A 23860-nucleotide genomic window follows, 5' to 3' on the forward strand; every position below is an offset into this window, starting at 1 on the left:
TCTATTTTTTCCGCCAATAGGTAAACAAATAATTCTTCTATAAAACCTTTTATTTAAAATCATATTAAATTATCCCACTTGGTTAAAAATCATTCTCATATCCGTAGCTTGCAATGTACCATCAGCAACCATCTAGAATCTGAAACGTGTGTGGCCATAATTTAGTCATTTTTTAGAGGTGAAATTAGTCAACTCGTGACACATAATTCCACCAATTTTTGCTGCTAAAAAAATATAAAAATCATCAATTAGGCTTACTTCGCATATTTAATTTTAATTGTAGATAATACCGACTATTTCAAAATTAGATTTTTTGTGAAATAAACAACGTCATGTGCGAATGATACTTTGGATGGATTTAAATTATAAGTTTTTTTTTATAATTATATCGAATCAATTATTTAAATAGGAAATTTTTTTTTGTTTGGTTATTTTCGATTGATATAGTTATTCTGTTAGATTATGACCATACCATGATATTAAATGAAACAAAATTTGCAAAGCCTGTCCAAAAGGGTGAAGGAAACAATACCTAATATAGTTCCTGAAAAAGGTGGTCACTGTCGGTAGAGACGAGTTTGAGCAGACAACCCAATTAACATTTCAACAGTCTTTTATCTTATATTGATTAATCATTTTCGAAAAGAAATGACGATTACAGAATATATAGTTGCTCGTGAGTTCATTGTGCAGTCACGTTTGTGTCCGGTTCACAATAGGAAATGAATGCTAACTAGTGTGTTTCATTCACGAACATATGCTTCAGAATTTCTCGAAATCCATAACCTGTAACTGTAATTCAAAATTTCTCAAATATCATTTTCACTTGTCTCGAAACCTTTGAGCCTATTTTATCTAGGTGGGCTAAAGTTGAACTCATCCCACGGGCGGATCCATATGAATTAAAGTCCCGGTGGCCCAAATTTTTTTAAAAAAAATTATACGTTAATTTTGTATAATTTTGGAATAATACGATACTAGTCCGGGTAGATCAATTTAAAGTATTAAAAAATTCAAGAGTTTAAAATTCTAACCGGACATAACCATATTTCTTGCTCCGCCACTGACTCATCCGATCAACCGACTCCGTTTTCAACAACAGATTAACCAAATAAAATTGGCAGAGTACCGCGACCTTGAAAATTTAGACTTAACCTCAAACTCAGAAGGTGAAATAAATTTTATATAATGATTTTAACGAAATATGTTCACGAGCATGATTCAAGCTCTATACGCTTGTTTCTCATCTTTGTTAGCAGACCTTTCAATTATAATAAATAGTAAAATTATCTTCAGCAGAGAATCAACTTGCAAAGTTGAGAAAATCAAGTATTTTGGATTAAAACTCACTGCTTTCGTGTATGCAAACACCTATACTTCAACGAACATTTCAAGAACCTTGTTTTAACAGACCGCGCTTCCCGAGCTCGAATATCGACCGAGATGATGTATGGCAAGCGGAAGTCTTCAATATTTTATTAAAATAGTTTAATCGATGTTCGAATTTTTTAGCCCAGCAGAACCAAATTAGCCAAAATATTAAAATTTTCAAGCTCGAGCCTTAAAATTTCGATGAAGATGTTTTGAAAATGTAAAGATATCCGGACTATGAAATTCTGTAGTAAGTGCCATTATATCGACCGAGACGTTGTTGAATTATCCATACATTGAGACATACCTATATTAAATTAATTAAATATACTAAATATACAAGTATTTTCTCTGTTGATATATGTATTTCTAGTGTATATCTGTTTGTCATTCAGTAATAATTTCAATTATTATTTAAAACACGTCATGCTTGTTTTCTGGATGATGTCAATGCATGGAGTCTGCCGGGCTTCCTAATTATTTCTCCATGCATTTATTAATTAATTAATGCATGTTGGATAAGAGGTTAGAATTCCAACAGTCACACCCCGGGGAATCCTAGCTAGATACCTGCGATTAAAGTATACAACCCTTCGTCTCCCTTCGCCTTGTACAAATACTAATAAATAAACCCAAGAAAACTTGTCCTTCAATACATTAACAATGCCGTCTGGACCGAAGAAGAGGAAAGCTGCCAGGAAGAAGGAAACTCTAGGAAACACTCAATCATCTATTGAAGGTAAATATTCTTATTCTTATTCTTATGTATTGATAAAACAGCAGTAGTACGTGATAATAGTTTTTTTTTCTTTTGCACAGAAGACTCCGGTAGTAAACTCGAATCGATTAATGAAAACACAGCAATGCCTGCAGTTGATGATGGGTTGGACTCGAACAAAGAGAATTCATCTCTCTCTGTGGTTGAAGAGACGGATGAGTTGGTTGGCAATGACCATGGCGAAGTTTTGAACTCGAATAAAGAAAACCCAGTCGTTGAAGCTGGCATGGGATTAAGCTGTGTTGACGATAGTGTTGTGGTGGTTCAAGAATATGATCAAGCTTTGTTGAAAAATATGTACGCCCACCAGATTTCAGAGCAGTTGGAAGGATTGAAGAAGATGGTTTTTGAAGTACTGTTTGAAGTAGACAAAACGAGAACAACTCTTCATGAACTACTTGATGGTTTTACTAAAATTCAGCAGATTATTTTTGAGCAGTAATTGAGAGAGAATGAACTTAAATTTTTTGTTGTTACTAGTAATATTAATGCATTTCCTTTTGGTATTTATATATGGAACGTAAAATCAAATGAAATATCTCTGAATTTGTATGGTGCTAATCTTGCCTTGTTAAGAGGAAGATTTTCTATTCCCATCTTCTTCTGTTCTCTCATTTTTTGATCTCCTTGTTAGCAGCCTTGTTCAGAATCGAGTAACATCAAAAGACTAAAATCTTGACTCTTGGAAAAAGAAATTAATCTGAACTATATATATATCAGTTTTGTTTTTGCGTCCTCTACACAATTCTTTAAATTGGAAATGGCTATCATTCCACCACTCTGTCATACGAGTACTTTATATGCATAGCTCTGATCAACAAACGTTCCTTCAAAAAGTTTGCTGCACGATCTGCTATCATGCAGTCACGTTCCATCTCTCCCAACCTTAGACCAGCATCTCGTGATCTTCCGTCAGCAGGCTGTCTGGTGAGGATTTGCATAGGACCTCTACCACGAGAATGGATCTCATCATCCACCATGTGCTTCCGCCGCTGGTAATTAATATGTTGGCCCCAGGAATATAAAGGATGACAGTATACGCCCCGGGTGCCCGATGTACATTCCTTCAAAGCCACGCATTTGATAACCACATTTATGAAGAGCTTTGCTGATGTTATCCACCTGAGGAAACATGGATCATCGTAAAAAATGAAAAAAATCTGAACTAAGACTTGGAAACTTGGAGTTATATCACTCACGGCAACATCCATAAAAGGAGCTGCGTCTCCTTCCTTTCCCATTTGACCAGCCACCTTCCCCATAGGCCATAACACACTCGATAAGCTGACCAATTGCCATGCGTGATGGAATGGCACGAGGGTTTATACTATTATATCAGGAGTAATGCCTTCAATTGTCCATGGCATTTCTTCCTGTGAGCAAGTCATTCCTAGCGTTCCCTTCTGTGCGTGTCTGCTACTAAACTTGTCTTCAATTGGAGGTGTCCTAACAGATCGCAACCGGACTTTGACAAACCTCAATCCATCAGCCTTTGTGGTCATTTCTAGGTGAACACGTATTAACTGAAACACAACTTGTAGTTGCGAACGGAAATTGCAAATTTTGAACCCGGTCCACAATTCCATTTTTAATATGGCGTAAAGAACAACTACGATCCTCGCGGGTGTATTTTGAATATTTTCCTTGAGCTTCATCATGCGAAAATGGTGTTGTCTTTCCAATAATGACATCATCAACTGACAGTCGTGTTCCCTGATACATTTAGAAGATCCTAATAACATCAGAAAATATAAAATTGGGTAAAAGAAGTGAACTTTGTGCAACTTTGAGCAGGGAATTGACTCTGCTGGAAAAAGTTGCCCCCTTGACTGAAATAAAGAGAACTGGTGTAGTTTATGAGAAATGCAACTTTTGCTCCTTCTCTGTCCATCTCTTTGGTTTTTGTAAATTGATTGGGATAATGACCTCTAAAGTCAAAGTCCTAGTTCTCTTGATATCTACATCGTTTCATGTGTTATCCATGACAATGCTGATACATTTGAAAACTGTAAAACAAAATGAAGTGAAACAGAAGAAAACAGAAGTATACGTGTTAATAACATTTATTGTCATTGATATCATTGTTGTCTCCTCTTCTTCTGTGTCATATATTCAATAAATTCTTTCCTGATAAGGTCGTGCCAGCCATATTCTTCATGGGATTCCTGAGAGAAAACCAGCACTACTAATCACAGGCAAAAAATATAACAGGTCATTAAGATCTATTTATGTAATCACACTCTTTGCTGTAAGGCAAGAATATCTTTCTTTTTTAATAAGAAACCTTTGTTTTCCCATAATGAATAACGGCCGACTGCAACGGCGGTAGTCTGCATACAGTCGAAGTTCTCTAATACTGAACAAACGACCTGAGAAACTCCTGGTCTGGTACCGGCTGCATTTGCTTGCTCCCACTTCCCGGTAGCAAGAGAATACTTGAGCCCACTTGTAATTGTTTTAGCTTTAACTGCTAACTGTAAATTTACATCCTTCCCATTGCATTGTCCACACACTGGTTCATTCACAGAAGTGCTCCATTCTAAGTCGTACGAGCCTTAAATGTAAGAAATACAATCAATTGTCCTAAGATGCTTTTAAATAATGGAACCTTTTGAACATGAGATCTCACATCCCTGATTAATTTTCTGAATAACTGCATTAACACCAATGAATTACCACATAAATTTCATCCAAGTTGTCCAAAAAATATCCAAACATTAAAATTGCATACGGTCCCCGCCTAGTAAAAGACCGGCAAGGTATCTAGTCTCTTGTTCAGTCGGGTCGAGGATTCGTCATATAAAATTGACTCGTGAATATAAAAATGACATCAATTATGGACCTCTTTTAATTTCCATCATTGTGTGAACGTACGAAGGAAAAATGCGTCAAGTTTGGACACAAAAGTCAAGCCTGAATAAATAAAGAACAAGAAATAATATGTACATATCCTGCATTTATCACGTGTTTATATGAAATTACCTATTAAGTTGAACTATGATTCACATGGATCGAATGAAAATGTCAATCGATACATTAAATTTTTTGAATAATCATTTATCGAATAAAATAATTTAAATCTAAAATCCACTTAAAATTATATCTGAATGTTTTTTTAGCTCGCTTTTGATTCGATAATTTTCAAATCAAATTGAATATTTTTTAATCGTATGTAAAACATCGCAAATCGAATTGTTTTTTTAAAATGTTTAATTGGTGAGATTAATCAATTAAATTTGAATGTTAAAACTCAAAATTGGATACATGCATACACCATGAATCATTTTATTGTATAGTGAATAAAAGATAAATATGTTGGCAAACATGCTTAACGTTGGTCGGTTCCGAATGGTTACCAATTATGCATCTCAAATTTTTTAAAATAAATTATATTTATAAATTGTTTATGTAAAAATAATATTCATTAATAAAAAAATAAAAATATTATTTTACCAGTCCTTTCCATTCTTCTTAATTCCCAAAGTTTGAAATTACAAGTGTAAAATTTAAATTCTAAATTTTAAATTACAATTGAAAAATCTTAATTGATTACTAACAAAATATAATATTGTAATGATGATTCTTATATTATACAGTACATGCAAAATATATATTTTAAATTTGATCGAATAGTTTTTGTGTTTTAATTTTTTAATTTTTTTTTTATAAACTTCATTTTTTCAACATTATTCTTTCAGATTTGGATTATATATTTTAAAATGAGAAAACGTTTATTCTGTTAAAAAATTAAAAAAAAAGAAGAGATGCTTATATTTATTTTATGTGATACAAATTCTGGAATGTGATAACTAAATAAACACCAAGTGTTTTTATGCCATAAAATTATTCATCTACAATTTATAATTTATTTGGTAATGAAGTAATGTCAGAAAGAGAAGTGAGTCTCAAGATGATCTCATGGATTTATATTTATGAAATGAGTCAATCTGGTCCATATTTAAAGTGAACATTAATGCTTTTAACATAAAAATAATATTTTTTTCGTTGATGGAATCGGATATAAGATACATATGATAAAATTGATCGGTGAGACATCCTCGTTAAAACTTTTATGCTACAAAAGGTTATTCTAAGTGTTTCTAAATTTTTAGGTAATAAAATATTTTTAAAATATACATAAAAAACTAAAAAAAAAAACATATAAAATGAACTCTCGTAAACATAAAAATTTAACTCAGAAAAAAACTTGTTCCTGGCTTTAACAAATCCAACAAAGCTCTCGTCAACATCAAAGTCGGTGCACGTTTTCGTCTTTATCATTATCAATTTAAAAAAGCACGCTTTTCACATGCTAATAGAATATTCCATTATTTACTCAAAGAAGTCCTTGTTCATCTCTCATTTTCAATTGCTCTGAAGCTAAGCAAACTATAAGTACCCATTCTCTATCTCCCATACTTGCTATCCATCCATCAATCTGGATTCTGGGATTGTTAATTCTTACCGTGTATAAGCGGCTATGGCATCTGGGTCGTTGGGTCGAGGAGGAAATTCTGGCTCCAAAGGGTTCGGCTTCGGGTCTGATGATATCCTTTGCTCATACGAGGATTACGGCAGCAATCAGGATGGGAATAATGGAACTCAAGCCGATTCTTTTATTGGAGCGAATTCCGGGAAGGTAAATCTATTGGATTGTTTGTTGTGATTTTTGTTTTTCTACGAGTGTGGAAAGAATTGATACAAGTGCTTGTTGAACCTTCCTTGTTTTTGTGGTTTTCGTTTTGATTCAGGATTTGATTTTGTTCAATTTGTGAGTTTTTGATATTGATACGGATGTATTGTTTCTGGGGGATGCTATTGGAATATTGACTTCTTAATCATTCCTTTTCTCCTCATTTGCCTTTTTCATTACATGATTTATTGTATAAGCAAGCCTGAACACACACACACACACACACACACACACACACACACACACACACAGAGAGATATATGTGTTAACTTTAATAGATGCTAAGATATCATGGTCATGCATTTATTAAGACTTTAGTATGAGAAGAACCAAGCGATGGATGAGAGATGAGGAAAATGTACAAAAATGAATTTTGTGGAAGTTTTGATGTGATGAAAAAGAAACAAACTTGAGATGCTTCTTCAATGTCAATTGCATATCTTCATCATTTCTTTGATTCTTTCTTCATTGCTCTTTTATCAAGAATCAGAAGCAGGAATTTAATTGATTAAGTTTTAAAATATAAAAGTGTACCCAAGCCGCATTTTTTGCTGAAATCCTTTAAGCATGGAACCTAATTACGAGTTTTAGTCAAGCAATTTCATTTTTAAATTAGCAATGATTTTTACCTGAAATTCAGAACCGAATTCTTTGGATCAGAAAATAATTAGAATATTAAGAAAAAGCAAAGATGGGAAGGAACTTGTTCTGAGAAGCATGTAGTAACTGAAAACTCTCTGCTCAAGGGTTACCCGTTTTCTTTCTATTGAATGGTGATGTTTAAACAGTTGCTATATTTTTAGCAACTTTTTTATATTTGACTTGTTCTCGACTGCTACTCCTAATTTGTTGTCTAATTAATCTTGAGCATCATTGTGGGTTTCTCCTCTAAATTAAGCAGGATTTCCAAAAATGCCGAATGAAAAGGACATCTGTTTTTCCTGCTACCACTTATACCCCACCTGACGTATTCTCTTTTAATCAGGATGTTATATTTATTGTTGAAATGACCATGAAGAAGTACTCTGACGATCTCATGCGTTTCCTTGAGGGAATCAGCTCACGGCTGTCACAGTTGGAATTGCATTGCTACAATCTTGAGAAGTCTATCGGGGAAATGCATTCTGACTTAGTTCGTGATCATGATGAATCGGAGACAAAACTCGAGTCTCTGGAAAAGCACATTCAAGAGGTCTATTTTTACACTGTGATTTTGAATTTTTTATTATCTGTATGCTTCTCGAGGCTCTGCGATAATGTTGGTGCAACTGCTGTATGGTGTCTTCTGGAAATATATTTAAAACCCGTAAGAGCTGTTTTTACTGCTGAATATCTCTGGGTTTAGTGCATCCACATAGTGTGAATCCTGTTTTGCATTTTGCATATTTTAACTTCACAAAATTGCTTTGCTTTTTGAGGCTGCTTTATCTGTACTAGTGTGAGGCACATGCATGGTATGTGCAGACTTTTTAATTCTGTGTGAAGATCTTTTTTTATGGATAAAATAACAACTTACCATGGCAGTTGATTCGTTGTGTTTGGCGACAAATACTAGTATAGTTAATCTAAGGTTATCACCTCTTATTAAACCGTGGATTGGCATAATTTGTGTGAGCATATTGTAATGGTTTATTGTTTCAATTGGTATTTTAATGAAATTGTATTAAATTCAGGTTCACAGGTCTGTACAAATCCTAAGGGATAAGCAGGAACTCGCTGATACTCAGAAAGAGCTAGCTAAGCTTCAGCTTGCACAGAAGGAATCCTCTGTAGCTAGTAACACTCGAGAGAATGAAGGGAAAGCTTCGCCACCTCCCTATGAAGCAAAGAAAAATGAGAACTCTTGTGATGTGCATGGTCGGCAGCAATTGGCTCTTGTGCCCGTGCCCCATCAGGTAGTCCCTCAACCTGCCCAAGCAGTCGAGCATCAGGAGCCTACTACAGGAGTTCCATCATCGATCCCTTCCCAAACAATTTCCCAAGCACCGACATTTTCCTTGCCTTCTCAATTGACCAATCAACCAGTCCTATCCCAAACACCTCAAAATCAGTATCTGGTTACACAATCTCAACTTCAAGATTTCTCTAGGATGGCACTGCAGCCGACACAATCTCAACTTCAGGACTTCTCTAGGGTTGTGCCACAGCAGGCGCAATCCCAACTTAACCAGAGCTCTCAGATTCAGTCATTACCTCCATATCAGCAACCATGGCCCCAGCAACAAAAACAGCCTGTTCAACCATCCATTCAGCCAGTTATGCAACCAACTATTAGATCCCCATCACCTCCTATTTACTCGTCCTATTTGCCTAACCAATCCAATCAATCACCTGCAGAAATGATTCCCGGTAGTATACCTATGCAAGTCTCTTTTGCTGTAGCATCCCAACCTGGTTCTGTAGGTCCAGAGACGATACCTTATGGTTATGGTGCCGCAGGCAGACCAATTCAACCGCATCCTTCAATGCAAAATCTCAAGGTTAGTTTTATTTCGCAATCGGGCGACGGATATGTGCCTAGTGGGCCTCGTCCAACACTTCCCCCTGGAACTGCCTATATGATGTTTGATGGTGAAGGAGGAAGGATGCATAATCTGCCCCCACAACCTCATTTCCATCAAGGTGGTTACCCTCCTACAAGTTCCTCTCTGAACCTATGGCGTGTACCAAGTGCTAATATGGTAGTTCCTCGGAGTCATCCCCACAGTGAGTTGATTGAGAAGGTGGTGAGCATGGGTTACAGGGGTGATCACGTTGTTGGCATCCTTCAGTGGATGGAGGAGAATGGTCAGCCTATTGATTTCAATTCTGTGCTCGACAGGTTGAATGGGCATTCTTCTGGTGGTTCTCAGAGAACATGGTCTGGATAAAACATCTTTGAATTCACCTGACATCTGGTACTGCTTCGATGGTTTCGGTTTTCTTATAATAAATAAAGGTTGATAAGACATGCATGGTTATGTGAATACAGGGATATAGAGAGATGCTTTTTTGTCATGTAGTCTCTTTCCCAATGTTGTTACCACTTGGTATGTCACATTATTAGGTTCATGGCATTGGAAGAACTGTATTATTGCTTGTGAGAATTGTAATGGTTCCCTTAATTAATTGTTGAATTGGGTATTTGTTTTAAAATTTTAATCAGTCTCTCTTTAGAGAATCAGATGAACAATTGTTTTTGGGGTGTGTTAATTCACTGGGGCCATGAATATTCTTCATCCATGAGATATAAGATTAGAGCTCATCAACGAGACAAGTTCTTGATCTTCTAGAGCCAAAAATAAAGGCTAGGAAATCTAGGCTATGCAAATTATTGCGTGTGTATGATTATTGCTTAAAATCGTACGAAATCGTTTACCAGTTGACTCTGCTGTCCCTTTGTCGATCGCATAAGCAATGACTAAAAAGTCAAGAAAATTGGTGCACCATTAATTTCCTCGCTCGAAAATGACGATCGAAGCAATGACTAAAAACTCAAGAAAATTGGTGCACCATTAATTTCCTCGCTCGAAAATGATTCCTCAATGTTACAACAATCCACCAGTCAATATCATATTATATCAAAACCAATAATGCTATCTTAAAATAAATTAAACTGCTCGCCCGAAATATCATTTGATTTCTTTTTTATTTTTTTGTTCGATAGAATTCGTAGCAGTTTTTTGATTTTTTTTTTTTTTTAAATGACAGAATCCGAAATCTCGCTACCTTCAGTGCTACCGAGAATAATTCTCAAGTGTGAACACTAAACATGAGCTTCGAATTCTTCAACGGTTAACTTAACCAACAAGTTTATAAAATTTAGAGTTTGCCAATAAGCCAAGTGGAATTAAATTTCATTTAATTAATATTCATTGACGTGGGTTTAATCGTGGAATTAAATTAATGGGAATCATGCATCCATCCAAACGCGTAAGATCCGAATTTTCCTTTTAACAATCCACGCGTTCGTTCTTCTCCATACACAAATTGCTTAAGAGTAAGTCTCTTGTTAGATAGTCTTACGAATTTTTATCTGTGAGACAGAACAATCTTACCGATATTCACAATAAAAAGTAATACTCTTAACATAAAAAGTAATACTTTTTCATGGATGACCCAAATAAGATATTCGACTCACGAAATTGATCCGTGAGACCGTCTTACAAGAATTTTTGTGTTTGCTTTCACAATCTAGATTCAACTTCGAACTAGGAAAAGTTGAACCGTTGGGACTGCAAGCGTGTGAGTGTATATATAATATGTATTGACGTGGAGATCAGGGTTCATTAGCATATTTCATTCGTTTTATCAATTTTGGTGACTTTGAAAGAATTTATACATATAACTAACTACAAGCCATAAATCGGGAACTTTACTTGTATAAAAAGGCGCAAATTGGCATTACATGCTAGAATCTATACACGATTATTAAAAATATTTACAAAAAAGTGGAGGAACTTTGTAAGAAAACCGACTAATATTCCATTTATTACTAAATTTATTTGTTGACCAAAGACCGAGTGAGCTGAGGCTAAAATGCAATTTCATGTACAACAATCACAGGACGTTACTAATTACCATCGGTCCGCCATTGTTATTTGAAAACTACAATAAATTTCAATGTAAACCCAGAAACTTCGAAAAAAACCCCTCAGAATTCTCAGATCTATCCGAATGCGACGATGAATCAACGGCCTCAGCCACCCTCTGCCAAGAACGACGATGTATACAACATCATCCCCATTCACAATCTCCTCGACGACCACCCTTCGCTCCGTTTCCCGGAAGTCCGGGCCGCTGCGGCCGCCCTTCGGGCTGTCGGTGACCTGAGAAGGCCGCCTTTCTCAACATGGGAGCCCCACTACGACCTTCTTGACTGGCTCGCGCTCTTCTTTGGTTTCCAAGCTTCAAATGTCAACAACCAGAGGGAGCATCTCGTACTCCATCTATCCAATGCTCAGATGCGCCTCTCTCCGCCTCCGGACAACATTGATACTCTTGACCCTGCTGTCCTCCGCCGCTTCCGCCGCAGGCTCTTGAAAAATTACACTAGCTGGTGCTCATACCTCAACCTCAAGTCCAACATCTGGCTCTCTGATTCCTCTCGGAACGCCTCCGGGGATCACCGCCGTGAACTTTTATATGTTTCTCTGTATTTGCTTATCTGGGGAGAGTCTGCCAATATACGTTTTGTCCCGGAATGCATTTGTTATATATTTCATAACATCGCTATGGAATTGAACAAAATCTTGGAGGATTACATTGATGAGAACACTGGGAGGCCTTTTTTACCGTCTGTTTCTGGAGAGAACGCCTATTTGAATAAAATCGTGAAGCCAATTTATGATACAATCAAAGCTGAGGTGGATAATAGTAGGAATGGTACAGCTCCGCACTCTGCTTGGAGGAATTATGATGATATAAATGAGTATTTCTGGAGTAAGCGGTGTTTTGAGAAGCTTAAGTGGCCCATTGACCTGGGGAGTAATTTCTTTGTGAGGGGCCATAAGGGGAAGAAAGTGGGGAAGACTGGGTTTGTTGAGCAGAGGTCGTTTTGGAATCTGTTTAGGAGTTTTGATAAGTTATGGATCATGTTGATTCTGTTTCTTCAAGCAGCAATTATTGTGGCATGGCAGGAAACCACGTTTCCGTGGCAGGCACTGAAGGATACACGCATTCAGGTCAGATGCTTGACTGTGTTTTTCACGTGGAGTGCACTGAGGTTCTTGCAGTCGATGCTGGATGCTGGAATGCAATATAGTCTCGTGACGAGGGAGACTAAATCTTTGGGAATTAGGATGGTTTTGAAAAGTTTGGTTGCAGCTGCCTGGATTGTGGTGTTTGGTGTGTTCTACGGAAGGATATTGAGTAAGAGAAATGCTGATAGGGGTTGGACATCTGCTGCAAAAAGCAGAATTGTAAATTTTCTTCAGGTTGCTGTGGTTTTTATTGCCCCAGAGCTGTTAGCCTTGGCCTTGTTTGTTCTTCCGTGGATTAGAAATTTTTTGGAGAATACAAATTGGAAGATATTTTATTTGTTGTCCTGGTGGTTCCAGAGCAAGACTTTCGTGGGTCGAGGCCTTAGGGAAGGTCTTGTGGACAATGTAAAGTACACCCTTTTCTGGATTGTGGTGCTTGCAACAAAATTTGCTTTCAGTTACTTCATGCAGATTAAGCCTTTGATTGCTCCCACAAAGACATTGTTAGATCTCAAAAATATTGATTATGAGTGGCATGAGTTCTTTGGTCACAGTAACCGATTTGCTGTGGGGCTGTTGTGGCTCCCAGTTATTTTGATCTACCTCATGGATATACAGATTTGGTATTCAATTTACTCTTCATTTGTTGGCGCAGCGGTTGGGTTGTTTGATCATTTGGGTGAGATTCGTAACATGCAGCAATTGAGGTTGAGGTTTCAGTTCTTCGCTAGTGCTATTCAGTTTAATCTGATGCCTGAAGAACAGCTTTTGAATGCGAGAGGAACATTTAGCAGCAAAATCAAAGATGCCATCCACCGGTTGAAACTGAGATATGGGCTAGGACGGCCCTTCAAAAAGCTAGAATCCAACCAGGTGGAGGCTTACAAATTTGCCTTGATATGGAATGAAATCATTAATGTATTCAGGGAGGAAGACATTGTCTCTGACCATGAGGTGGAGCTATTAGAACTGCCTCAAAATGACGATAAGGATCCTAAATGTAACTGGGAAATTCGAGTGATTCAGTGGCCATGCTTACTTCTGTGTAATGAGCTGTTGCTTGCTCTCAGCCAGGCTAAAGAGTTGGTAGATGCTCCTGATCGGTGGCTTTGGTACAAGATAGGCAAGACCGAGTATCGGCGATGTGCAGTTATCGAATCTTACGACAGTTTGAGGCACTTTTTGCTGGCCATTGTTAAATATGATTCTGAGGAGCGTTCAATAATCAGAATCTTTTTTCAAGAAATTGATGAGTGGAGTCGGCTGGAGAAATTCACGAAAAACTACAACATGACAGCACTCCACAGAATCCATGAGAAGGTTGTCCATCTTTTAGATCTTGTACTCAAGCCTAATAAAGATGCCGATAAGGTGGTGAATTCTCTTCAGGCACTTTATGAGACTGCAATTAGAGATTTCCTGAAAGAGAAGAGAAGCAATGACCAGCTAAAGGAAGATGGTCTGGCTCCTCAAGGAACAATGTCTGATAGATTGCTTTTTCAAAATGCTGTTGAGTTACCGAGTGCAAGCAATGATAAATTCTATCGTAGAGTTCGGCGGTTGCACACAATTCTGACATCTCGGGATTCAATGCAAAAGGTGCCTGAAAATCTTGAGGCAAGACGCCGGATTGCCTTCTTCAGCAATTCCTTGTTCATGAACATGCCCCATGCTCCACAAGTTGAGAAAATGATGGCCTTTAGTGTATTGACTCCATATTACAGTGAGGAGGTATTATACAGCAAGGAACACCTTCGAACTGAGAATGAAGATGGGATTTCCACGCTTTTCTACTTGAAGACCATCTATGCCGATGATTGGAGAAATTTCTTGGAGAGGATGCGGCGAGAAGGGATGGTAAGTGAAAAAGAATTGTGGACCAATAGATTGAGAGATCTTCGACTTTGGGCATCATATAGAGGCCAGACACTGACTCGCACTGTGAGGGGAATGATGTACTATTATAGAGCCCTTGAAATGCTGGCTTTTCTAGATTCTGCTTCTGAGATGGACATGAGAGAAGGATCTCAACAACTTGGTTCTATGAGGTATAGTAACAATGTGGACGGTTTAAGCTCAGAAAGATCACCCTCCTCGAGAAGTTTGAGCCGAGCTAATAGTTCAGTCAGCTTGTTGTTCAAAGGCCATGAGCGTGGGACTGCTTTGATGAAATACACTTATGTGGTAGCTTGTCAGATTTATGGTTCTCAAAAGGCGAAAAAAGATCCCCATGCTGAGGAGATACTATATCTGATGAAAAATAACGAAGCACTTCGTGTTGCTTATGTTGATGAGGTGTTGTCAGGAAGGGATGAGAAAGATTATTACTCTGTCCTGGTGAAATTTGACCAGAAGTTGCAGAGAGAAGTTGAGATATATCGTGTCAAGTTACCTGGTCCAGTGAAGCTTGGAGAGGGTAAACCGGAGAATCAGAATCATGCCATTATCTTCAGTAGGGGAGATGCAGTTCAGACCATTGACATGAACCAGGACAACTATTTCGAAGAGGCTTTAAAGATCCGGAACCTTTTGGAGGAATTTACTCGCTACTATGGCATCCGGAAACCTACCATCTTGGGAGTTCGAGAACATATTTTTACAGGTTCTGTATCGTCACTTGCTTGGTTCATGTCTGCTCAGGAAATGAGTTTTGTCACCTTGGGGCAGCGTGTTTTAGCTAATCCCTTGAAAGTTCGGATGCATTATGGGCATCCTGATGTGTTTGACAGGTTTTGGTTTTTGACTCGAGGAGGGATAAGCAAAGCTTCCAGAGTAATTAATATCAGTGAGGATATTTTTGCTGGATTCAATTGCACATTGCGAGGCGGAAATGTTACTCACCATGAATATATCCAAGTAGGAAAGGGAAGGGATGTTGGGCTAAATCAAATTTCTATGTTTGAAGCTAAGGTTGCCAGTGGAAACGGTGAGCAAATTCTGAGCCGAGATGTGTACAGATTGGGTCATAGGCTGGACTTCTTTAGAATGCTCTCGTTCTTTTATACTACTGTTGGCTTTTTTTTCAATACCATGATGATTCTTCTTACCGTGTATGCCTTTTTGTGGGGCCGGCTTTATCTTGCGTTGAGTGGAGTAGAAGGTTCTGCATTAGCAAATAATGCAGATGATAATAAAGCACTTGGTACAATATTGAACCAGCAATTCATAATCCAACTCGGACTCTTTACTGCCTTGCCAATGGTTGTGCAAAGTTCACTTGAATTTGGCTTTCTGAATGCTCTCTGGGACTTTATTACGATGCAGCTCCAGCTTTCTTCAATATTCTATACATTCTCCATGGGAACCCGTGGTCATTACTTTGGAAGGACTGTTCTGCATGGTGGTGCAAAATACCGTGCAACGGGGCGAGGTTTTGTGGTGCAGCATAAGAGTTTTGCTGAGAATTATAGATTGTATGCCCGAAGTCATTTTGTGAAGGCTGTCGAACTTGGTTTGATACTTACCGTGTATGCTTCCTACAGCCCCGTAGCTACAGGCACTTTCGTGTACATAGCATTGACAATTTCCAGTTGGTTTTTAGTCTTGTCCTGGATTCTGGGTCCTTTCATTTTTAACCCTTCGGGTTTTGATTGGTTAAAAACTGTTTACGATTTCGATGAGTTTATGAACTGGATATGGTACAGGGGTGGCGTGTTCACGAAGTCTGAACAGAGCTGGGAAAAGTGGTGGGATGAAGAGCAAGATCATTTAAGGACAACTGGTCTTTGGGGAAAGGTACTGGAAATTATTTTGGACCTCCGTTTCTTCTTCTTTCAGTTTGGGATTGTGTATCAGTTGGGCATTGCTGCTGGAAGCAAGAGCATTGCTGTTTACTTGCTTTCATGGATCTACGTGGTTGTGGCTCTTGTACTTTATATGGTAGTAGCATATGCTCGTGACAAATATGCTGCAAAGGAACACGTCTACTATCGTTTGGTGCAGTTCCTTGTTATTATTCTTGTGATAGTTGTGATAATTGCATTGCTGGAGTTTACTCAGTTCAAATTTATTGATCTCTTCACAAGTTTACTGGCTTTTGTCCCCACCGGGTGGGGATTTATATCGATCGCACAGGTCCTAAGACCCTTTTTGGAGAAAACAATGCTCTGGCAGGTTGTTGTTTCGTTAGCTCGCTTGTATGACATAATGTTCGGAGTTATTGTGATGGCTCCTGTGGCCCTTTTATCATGGTTGCCTGGATTCCAAAATATGCAGACTAAGATTCTTTTCAATCAAGCATTTAGTAGGGGCCTTCACATATCTCAGATTGTGGCAGGAAAAAAACCTAAGGCTGATCTGTGATTTAAGGTACTTTATTATTTACTATTTAACCATATTTTGGAAATATTTGAGTTTACAGTACGTGATGTTTTCGAAATTTAGATTTCTCCATTTTCGCACTTGATTTTTACCTCTTAACAAATTCAGCCATTTTAAGGCTGATCTGTGATTCTTTTTGCTTTTTTGGTTAATATGCGCAAATTTTGATTGTAATATTATAGTTCTAACATTTCAATGGATCTATGAATGTCCATTGACATGTGAATAAAGGGAAGAATGTTAGTGATTAAGTTACTTGAAAAATATATGTTCGAAAAGAGAGATCGTGTGATCATGGCTTCAGAATTTATGAGAGTACGCAGTTTGTGTGCACCAATTGACATCAAGGCAGATGGCTTTTATGAGATGGTCTTGTCATAATTCTCTTGTCAGGACACACAGAAATGCTATCTAGAGTTTCCTGACACATTGATGTTAGTCAATGAGTACCTGCCTCTGTTACCTGATTTTGATTTTAGATTTTAGTTCTAAACTGACATTGTTGTGGCTGTTCTTTGAACTGTACCAACAATCGCTTGTTAGTAGATGCTGCTGGTTGTCTTTCAGTTTGCTAATCTTATGAACATTAGTTATATTTTCTGAATCCAAAGGAATGCTTACTGAGTTTCGTTCACATTTTTTCAGTTTGCTGCACTGCTGCACCATTTTACATTCCTTTTTCGAAGCAATGCCTAAATAAGTTAAAGCAATCATGTGTATAAACAGTGGGAATTTGATTTATTTTTATTAATTATTAATAAGTGTAAAAATTAGAAATTCAAAGTTTTGTAATTTGACCTTGGTGATTAAGCATTAATATATTCTTCTTGCTTATAAAGTGTATCCCCATGTTCTAGCCTGAAATTAAACTTCGTCTACTGGAAGAATAAGGAAGAAGTCAAATTACAGATTATATGACACTTGTTGAAGTAAAAGTCAAACTGGGATGCACATGACTATCAGCAGGACCGCAAACAATAGAGTAGTCTCTCTGGTACCCAGATCTGTATCAGTCTGGTCTGGTGTTGAGTGCAAGTATGTGGAGTGATGAGATTCTACTATATTTGCCGATTTTCATGGTTTGGAGATAACTTTAGGTTCCAATTATTTGGAGTGACGAGATTCTGCTTTAGTGGCTGATATTTATAATTTGGTGCGACAAACTTCAAGATATATTTATATATTCTTTTTTGTTCTTCACTTTGTCTTTATGGATGATGCACTTGTTAACAGTCCTTTTGATGCATAGTCGTTATTTATTGTGTTTGCAGGTTTAATGTTTTGTGGCATAAAAGTTTGGAGTTCGAGGTTCTATTGTTGTATTCTTGTGAAGAGTTTATAGTAGTCGATCGTATCAGGATTTGCTTCCAAAAATCTTTTAAACAGCCAAGGGGAAAGAAGATTCTGATAGGTTTTCTTTCTTTCTTTTTTCTATCCGTGGTCACTTGATATCTTAGTTGGCCAATTCTTTTCACGTTTATAGCTTCATTATTTACCTGCAGTTGCCGAAGTTTTGTATGATAAGAATTTGCGTCCATTCTATCCGAGTTAATATAGTGTAAAAATCGCTCTGGTTTTTTTTTCTTCTTGCAAAAACTCGAGGACTGGGATAGCTCAAATCTTGCAATTTAATACTCAGATCTGTTACTCGGGCGCACGTGTGATCCTTGAGCTTTTCTCTTTCCGTTGATGGTGCTCATATATTATTATGGTGTGATGTGCCATCATTTTTAAAACTTATAATGTAGTCTATGGACTTCTTGATGCATATTTTGGGAAGGTCGGCAGAGAGTTCTTGCATATATTACTTGTATCTAATTTTTAGTAGGTGTCGGTTTAGTAATTTCTTTAGATATGTTCATTTTCTAGTCAACACATAAAGTTCACTCTGCACTCACTCGTTCCGTATGTGCAGGCTTAACAGGGTATCTGTCTAATCTATAATCTATCTAATCAATAAAGAATAACATTTGCAAACACTATCTCACTTTGTCCACATCCTTGTTTCAGGGAATTATAACTTATTTATATAAGTTGGATAAGGGCATTATAATTGGGAATTTTTACTGTCCGATCCACCACTAAATTGATGTGTGTAGATATGAAAGATTTGTTTGTATGCATGTTTTGGTTCGTTGTGTAATATTCAAGTTGCCTGTAAATCGAGTTGTCATTTACTTTTTGCATGCATTTCGGGTTGGATTTTTTTTTTCCAGAGTACTTTTATATGCCCATATTATCTATATTTTGAATGAAGAAAGATGGGATTAGTGGTTGCTTAGGTTAATATTTTAATATTTCTTATTTCACCAACGGATTTATATAATATTGTTTGTCCCTCGCTTTATTTACGGTTCCGTTTAATCTTCTTAATTTCTTTGTCAGAGGATTTTTGCAGGTTTATTTATCATTCTATTTCAGTTTCAAAAAAAAAACCAAAAACAAAAACAAAAAATTCCTTATAATTGATCATTATTTTACTCGCTTACGTATTTATATGATGATCAAATAATATGTTAATAGCAATTAACTATAGTTTCCCCAACTTCTATGTCAATTGGTTGATTGTTTTGAACATGACTTTGTTTCCAATAGAAAAAAGAACTGGAACCAAATCGATTGAGCATGAACACAGTTTTAGTTATAGTTTCATCATTAATATTTGAGTTAAAACTTGTTCTTTTAAATTTTAATAATTAAGGAAAAAAAGATGATGCTAACTAATTAAATATAATTTTGTGAATGTTTTGTGTTTTACTAATATTTACATAGTCGAAACTTTAAAAAAAATTGGTTTCCTGTGTATTTCAAGTTTTTATAATCGGAATTTCTTACATTTTGGTTTCAACTTCAATTCCTCCGTTCTACTTTCTGATAGATGGAAATCATCATCGGGTGTAAACTTTAACTTGTGTCTCAAAAATCGATATGCAAACTCAAATCGGATTAAACTGTGACCGGAACTGGAATCCTTAGTAAATGGAACCGAGACTGTTTAAATTAGAAACCGGAACCGATAATATTGAATAATAACATGAATGTTGCATTTCAGCCATAAAGTAGGAACTTTCATAATATTATGCCTATCAATGAAAAACTAATTTATCCACAACTAAAGACAGTCGTTTCTATGTACCAAAATGCTGGAAAATATCGTGATGACTCAAGATGTATGATTCAACTATCCCATGGTAAAAACTTACTGTTCGAGGCGAAACTGCTCACAGTCCTGTGAGCCATACCTTGTGAAGTTTGAAACGAGACCGTTTAACATTCTTCCAACCGCTTCCTTAAAACCTGGCGATCCCATATTATGAGTTGCAATTCCATCTGGAATTCTTCCATTGACCAAGGAACCAACTAAAGCACCATCCATATATGCTCTACACGCAGATAGGATAGCATGGGCATGGGAACGAAAATGACCAGACACAAGATCCTCGAAATGCTACAAGTGCGAAAATATTTATCAGATAGCAAGTATGATGACAATCATATGTCCAAAAAAGAAAAAGAAAAAAGAACAGAGTTAAAGATCATAATTTGTACCTTTGGTGGCCTTCTAAGAGTGTAAATCATTGTCTTCAACGATAGAATGAATACATCCTCGTTATATGAATTGGATTTTCTCTCTCCTTCTTGGCCAACATACTGAGTGTCGTATCCAAGCTCGTTAAAGAAAGGCTTTGCATTCAAAATAAGAGCCTGAATTGACACCAGTACCTGCAACATGGTTGATGATTTCGGCAGCCACTTTTCGCTGTCTCTACCAGTCCAAGTGTTCAATAGACTGAGGCACACTTTTCCACAATCATACAAGTTAGGGTTTAGCCGCAAGCCACCAGAATAATAGTAAACCATCTACAAAGCAACAAAAAGCGGATGCACAGATAAATAAACAAATATATATTTGTTCCCAAAATAAAGATACTGAAAGACGTACTGGTGGTACATCGGGATATGCGGGAGGGAACAGAACATCAAACACAAAAAGACCATCATGGTAGGGAGTGCCTTGCGGTCCTGTAATAACAGCCCTCAAAAGATCCATCCTTGATTCATAAACTCTAACAAATACTGAATCTGCAAAAAGGAAGGGAAACAAGAATGACATCAATTTAACCATCAGAGATGCAATAATTTAGACAATGATACAGTTGAGAAAAAATTGACATAAGCATAAGTAGAAATACTTCAAGCATATAACTACTCACTTTCTTCATAAAAAATATCCCTTACCAACAGTAGCAGTTTATATGCAGTTTGTGTTTATCAATTTTAACATTTTTTGGTCTTTCATTAACTCGTTCATAGAAACAAATCAGGAATACATGCCTACTCAAATAATCTGATTATGGTGATGGGGATAGCTTCTTGAATAAAAGAGATCAACTACTCTATATGATGCAAGTTATAGATAAAAAGAAATCAACCCTTAATCTCACAAATGCAGAGCTATAAACTTTAGAATCCCTCTCCAAATCCTCCAAAGGGTCTCTTAAAAGGGAAGTGATTAAGCCTAGACACAGATAACAAAAACAAGAAGAAACATTTTCTGATTTTAACTGTAGTATTGGTTTGGAGGGATAAATCAGAGTATTTCGATAGAACAGTGAACAGTTTCAAAGAAATGTCATGCATTATTAGGAAACAGACTACTTAAATACCCCGCCCCAACACTCTCAAGTAAAGTATTATTTTCCATGCAAATGAAATCAAAGTTGTCATCAACATTCCAGGTACGATTGTTTCAAGAATTCGAGGATTGGATTGAAGATGAAAATAGAATTCAGGATCATAAGATCCTAGAAAATCCATGAATTAAAGCATAAAATGCAAAGGTTCAACTTTGAATGATTCGAGTTCACACTTTCACACACTTACATGTATGAGTACTTTAGGATTTGAAACTGAATGCATATCCTACTAGGACTAATGGTACCCAATCTCAAAACATTCTGATACTAGGAATCGCATGTATCAGTAGGCTTACCAGGTAAATCCTTCTCCAAAATTTTCCACTCCTCTTGGATTTTCTTAGTCCATGCCCTGGACGGCTAATGAGATAAGAAAGACAGAAAACCCAGAATAATTAAAATATATTATGAGAAAGTTTAAAGAGTGTTGCATGCACAAATACAAACTGCAAAAAAAGTTACCTCTTGCCCTTGGATGCGCGCATTGCCATAGTGATGGTCTGAATAATCATCAACAACATCAAATTGCTTGAAAGCTTCATATTTTCTCAAAAGATCAACCCCCTTGACTTCTTTCTCTTTCCCATTAGAGCTAGATTCTGTACATAGTGATGAATTGCCTGAAACAGTGGCCTCACATTTGCCATTAAAAGGAACTGGGACAGATGCTGTCACACAGGCAGAAGAGCTGGTGGATCCACATCGCGTAGGAGCATTGGAACTCGTGTCCTTCAACCAAGTAACTGATGCCTCCACTCCAGGAGGTATATCCACATTGTCGAATTGTGCCTGCATACTTGAGTAATCATCATCATCGTTGTCCTCATAAAAATAATTTTCATCACTACCATATTCCAAAACATCACAATCATCGATAAATGCATTATCTTCATCATCCAGATCACCCTCATTCTCATCCTCCTGATTTATCTTATCTGACTCATTAAAATTCTCTGAATTGGGAGATAGAGATACTGATGCATCTATGCTAGTAGAATTAATGACATTCTTCTCTATAAACACCTGGAAAGATTGAAATAGTGAAAATTAAACCGCACAAAAGAGAAGCTTTTGAATAAATCAACAAGAAGTTCGATTGCATAGAAACCAAATCAAGTGTACAAGAAGGAAAACAACAAATCTAACAACGTGAAAGAAATCCACACAAGCAAGGAAGCAGATATAGACATAATAATAAGAGAATGATGAGTGCACATTCACTATCAATATTAAACGTAGCTCCCAATGATAAAATTAATGGACGCTCGTATCAGTGGTCAGAAGATACAGAGACATTTGCCTTGGAGGAATCTAGTTTCAAGTCATCCTGCATCGTAATTAGGTTCAACATCCGAGACAAGCATTAATCAAGCACCACAAAAGCGATCAATCATTCTAAAAAACGGTGTTTATTATCAAATTGTGTATCAGTAATTCCAAGTCAACACAGAAGGGCAAGCACCACAAAAGCGATCAATCATTCTAAAAACGGTGTTTATTATGAAATTGTGTATCAGTATATCCAAGTCAACACAGAAGGGCACCAAAATTAAACAAAACCGTCTTAAAAAAGATAACATATAAATTCCTATTTTTTTTACTTAATTGCCTTCAAACTTCCGACTCCGCCCTGGCCTGGGATGCTAATTTCAGGTTTCAGTCTCCACTGAACTTCGCATAAATCTCCCCGATCATAAATCCTTGCGCTTAAATTTATCACAGGCAATCACTCGAAATCAAAACATCAAAGAGCGAAATTTCGATCAAATTATAAAATTATAGAATAGAAACAACCTAAAAATCGAACAACAGCAAATCCGAGGGGGAAAAAAGAAAAAGAAAAATCCTCTCCCTTCTTACCTCACCGTGTTTGGACTCCTTCGGAATCGAGTCGTCGGAAGCCAAAATATCGGAATCAACCTCCATTAAATTCCCCCGATTCCGTCAGCAAAAACCCCTTTACCTTAAGAAAGTCGAGACTATGCAATACAGCGAGCAATACTGTGCGTATCGTGTGAGAATGTAATTTATATATAGAGGCGGACTCTAGAGAGAGAAATTTCATGGTCAATTGTGAAAGTGGGTCCCGCACTCCGTATCACCTACGTTTCCAATCCAACGGTTGATACGAGCTTCCGCTTTTTAAGAAACTGGGTCCCACTTTCTGAAATAACGTTATTATTATATCGTCGAATATTATTATATGTTAATTTTTTTATTTTACCATCAATTTTTTTTAAAAAGAAATATTTATATGATTTACCTTTTTCAGCTGCTATAATATGGTTTTTAAACTTTGTTTTATGGAAAATTAATACTC

General features: G+C 36.8%; 4 protein-coding genes, 1 long non-coding RNA gene and 1 other non-coding gene across 8 annotated transcripts; 4 read left to right on the forward strand and 2 right to left on the reverse strand.

The window, feature by feature from the left end:
* The first annotated feature begins 1924 nt into the window (after positions 1–1924).
* Positions 1925–2591, forward strand: LOC140964152 (uncharacterized). Of its 2 annotated transcripts, none has more exons than XM_073423696.1 (2): positions 1925–2110; positions 2191–2591. In XM_073423696.1, the coding sequence occupies exons 1-2, from the start codon at positions 2035–2037 to the stop codon at positions 2589–2591; spliced, it is 477 nt and encodes a 158-aa protein (XP_073279797.1). In that variant the 5' UTR covers positions 1925–2034. The 2 variants fall into 2 exon arrangements, with proteins under 2 accessions (XP_073279797.1, XP_073279798.1); XM_073423697.1 differs by having other exon boundaries at positions 2194–2591.
* Positions 2592–3149: 558 nt separating this feature from the next.
* LOC140964154 (uncharacterized) lies at positions 3150–4506 on the reverse strand. The gene is made up of 3 exons (XR_012172833.1): positions 4434–4506; positions 3349–4314; positions 3150–3271 (listed from the first exon to the last, which is right to left on the reverse strand). It is a non-coding gene; the product is annotated as an uncharacterized lncRNA (long non-coding RNA).
* A 1995-nt stretch (positions 4507–6501) lies between these two features.
* Positions 6502–9983, forward strand: LOC140964733 (uncharacterized). Of its 2 annotated transcripts, XM_073424636.1 has the most exons (3): positions 6502–6788; positions 7828–8034; positions 8516–9983. In XM_073424636.1, the coding sequence occupies exons 1-3, from the start codon at positions 6630–6632 to the stop codon at positions 9710–9712; spliced, it is 1563 nt and encodes a 520-aa protein (XP_073280737.1). In that variant the 5' UTR covers positions 6502–6629; the 3' UTR covers positions 9713–9983. The 2 variants fall into 2 exon arrangements, with proteins under 2 accessions (XP_073280737.1, XP_073280738.1); XM_073424637.1 differs by lacking the exon at positions 6502–6788 and having other exon boundaries at positions 7216–8034.
* A 1442-nt stretch (positions 9984–11425) lies between these two features.
* Positions 11426–18528, forward strand: LOC140964473 (callose synthase 12-like). Its single transcript, XM_073424301.1, has 2 exons — positions 11426–16831; positions 18115–18528. The coding sequence occupies exon 1, from the start codon at positions 11507–11509 to the stop codon at positions 16823–16825; it is 5319 nt and encodes a 1772-aa protein (XP_073280402.1). The 5' UTR covers positions 11426–11506; the 3' UTR covers positions 16826–16831; positions 18115–18528.
* LOC140965310 (small nucleolar RNA J33) lies at positions 14463–14543 on the forward strand. Its single transcript, XR_012173006.1, has one exon. It is a non-coding gene; the product is annotated as a small nucleolar RNA J33 (small nucleolar RNA).
* Positions 18529–19814: 1286 nt separating the features above from the next.
* LOC140964898 (putative ubiquitin-conjugating enzyme E2 38) lies at positions 19815–23557 on the reverse strand. Its single transcript, XM_073424883.1, has 6 exons — positions 23401–23557; positions 22003–22563; positions 21837–21900; positions 20787–20926; positions 20393–20704; positions 19815–20291 (listed from the first exon to the last, which is right to left on the reverse strand). Exons 1-6 carry the CDS (start codon positions 23464–23466, stop codon positions 20043–20045), a joined length of 1392 nt encoding a protein of 463 aa, XP_073280984.1. The 5' UTR covers positions 23467–23557; the 3' UTR covers positions 19815–20042.
* Between the last annotated feature and the right edge of the window lie 303 nt (positions 23558–23860).

The sequence above is a fragment of the Primulina huaijiensis genome, chromosome 18 (genome assembly GCF_012295235.1).
Source record: "Primulina huaijiensis isolate GDHJ02 chromosome 18, ASM1229523v2, whole genome shotgun sequence".
Lineage (NCBI taxonomy): Eukaryota > Viridiplantae > Streptophyta > Magnoliopsida > Lamiales > Gesneriaceae > Primulina > Primulina huaijiensis.

Bases quoted from the DNA above. Each gene is read 5' to 3' on its own strand.
- LOC140964152 (XM_073423696.1), top strand. From the start codon at position 2,035: ATGCCGTCTGGACCGAAGAAGAGGAAAGCTGCCAGGAAGAAGGAAACT. The intron at 2,111-2,190 runs GTAAATATTCTT...TCTTTTGCACAG, and splicing joins CACTCAATCATCTATTGAAG to AAGACTCCGGTAGTAAACTC.
- LOC140964733 (XM_073424636.1), top strand. From the start codon at position 6,630: ATGGCATCTGGGTCGTTGGGTCGAGGAGGAAATTCTGGCTCCAAAGGG. The intron at 6,789-7,827 runs GTAAATCTATTG...TCTTTTAATCAG, and splicing joins TTGGAGCGAATTCCGGGAAG to GATGTTATATTTATTGTTGA. The intron at 8,035-8,515 runs GTCTATTTTTAC...TATTAAATTCAG, and splicing joins TGGAAAAGCACATTCAAGAG to GTTCACAGGTCTGTACAAAT.
- LOC140964473 (XM_073424301.1), top strand. From the start codon at position 11,507: ATGAATCAACGGCCTCAGCCACCCTCTGCCAAGAACGACGATGTATAC.
- LOC140964898 (XM_073424883.1), bottom strand. From the start codon at position 23,466: ATGGAGGTTGATTCCGATATTTTGGCTTCCGACGACTCGATTCCGAAG. The intron at 22,564-23,400 runs GTAAGAAGGGAG...CAATCTTTCCAG, and splicing joins AGGAGTCCAAACACGGTGAG to GTGTTTATAGAGAAGAATGT. The intron at 20,705-20,786 runs GTACGTCTTTCA...GTTGCTTTGTAG, and splicing joins CATATCCCGATGTACCACCA to ATGGTTTACTATTATTCTGG.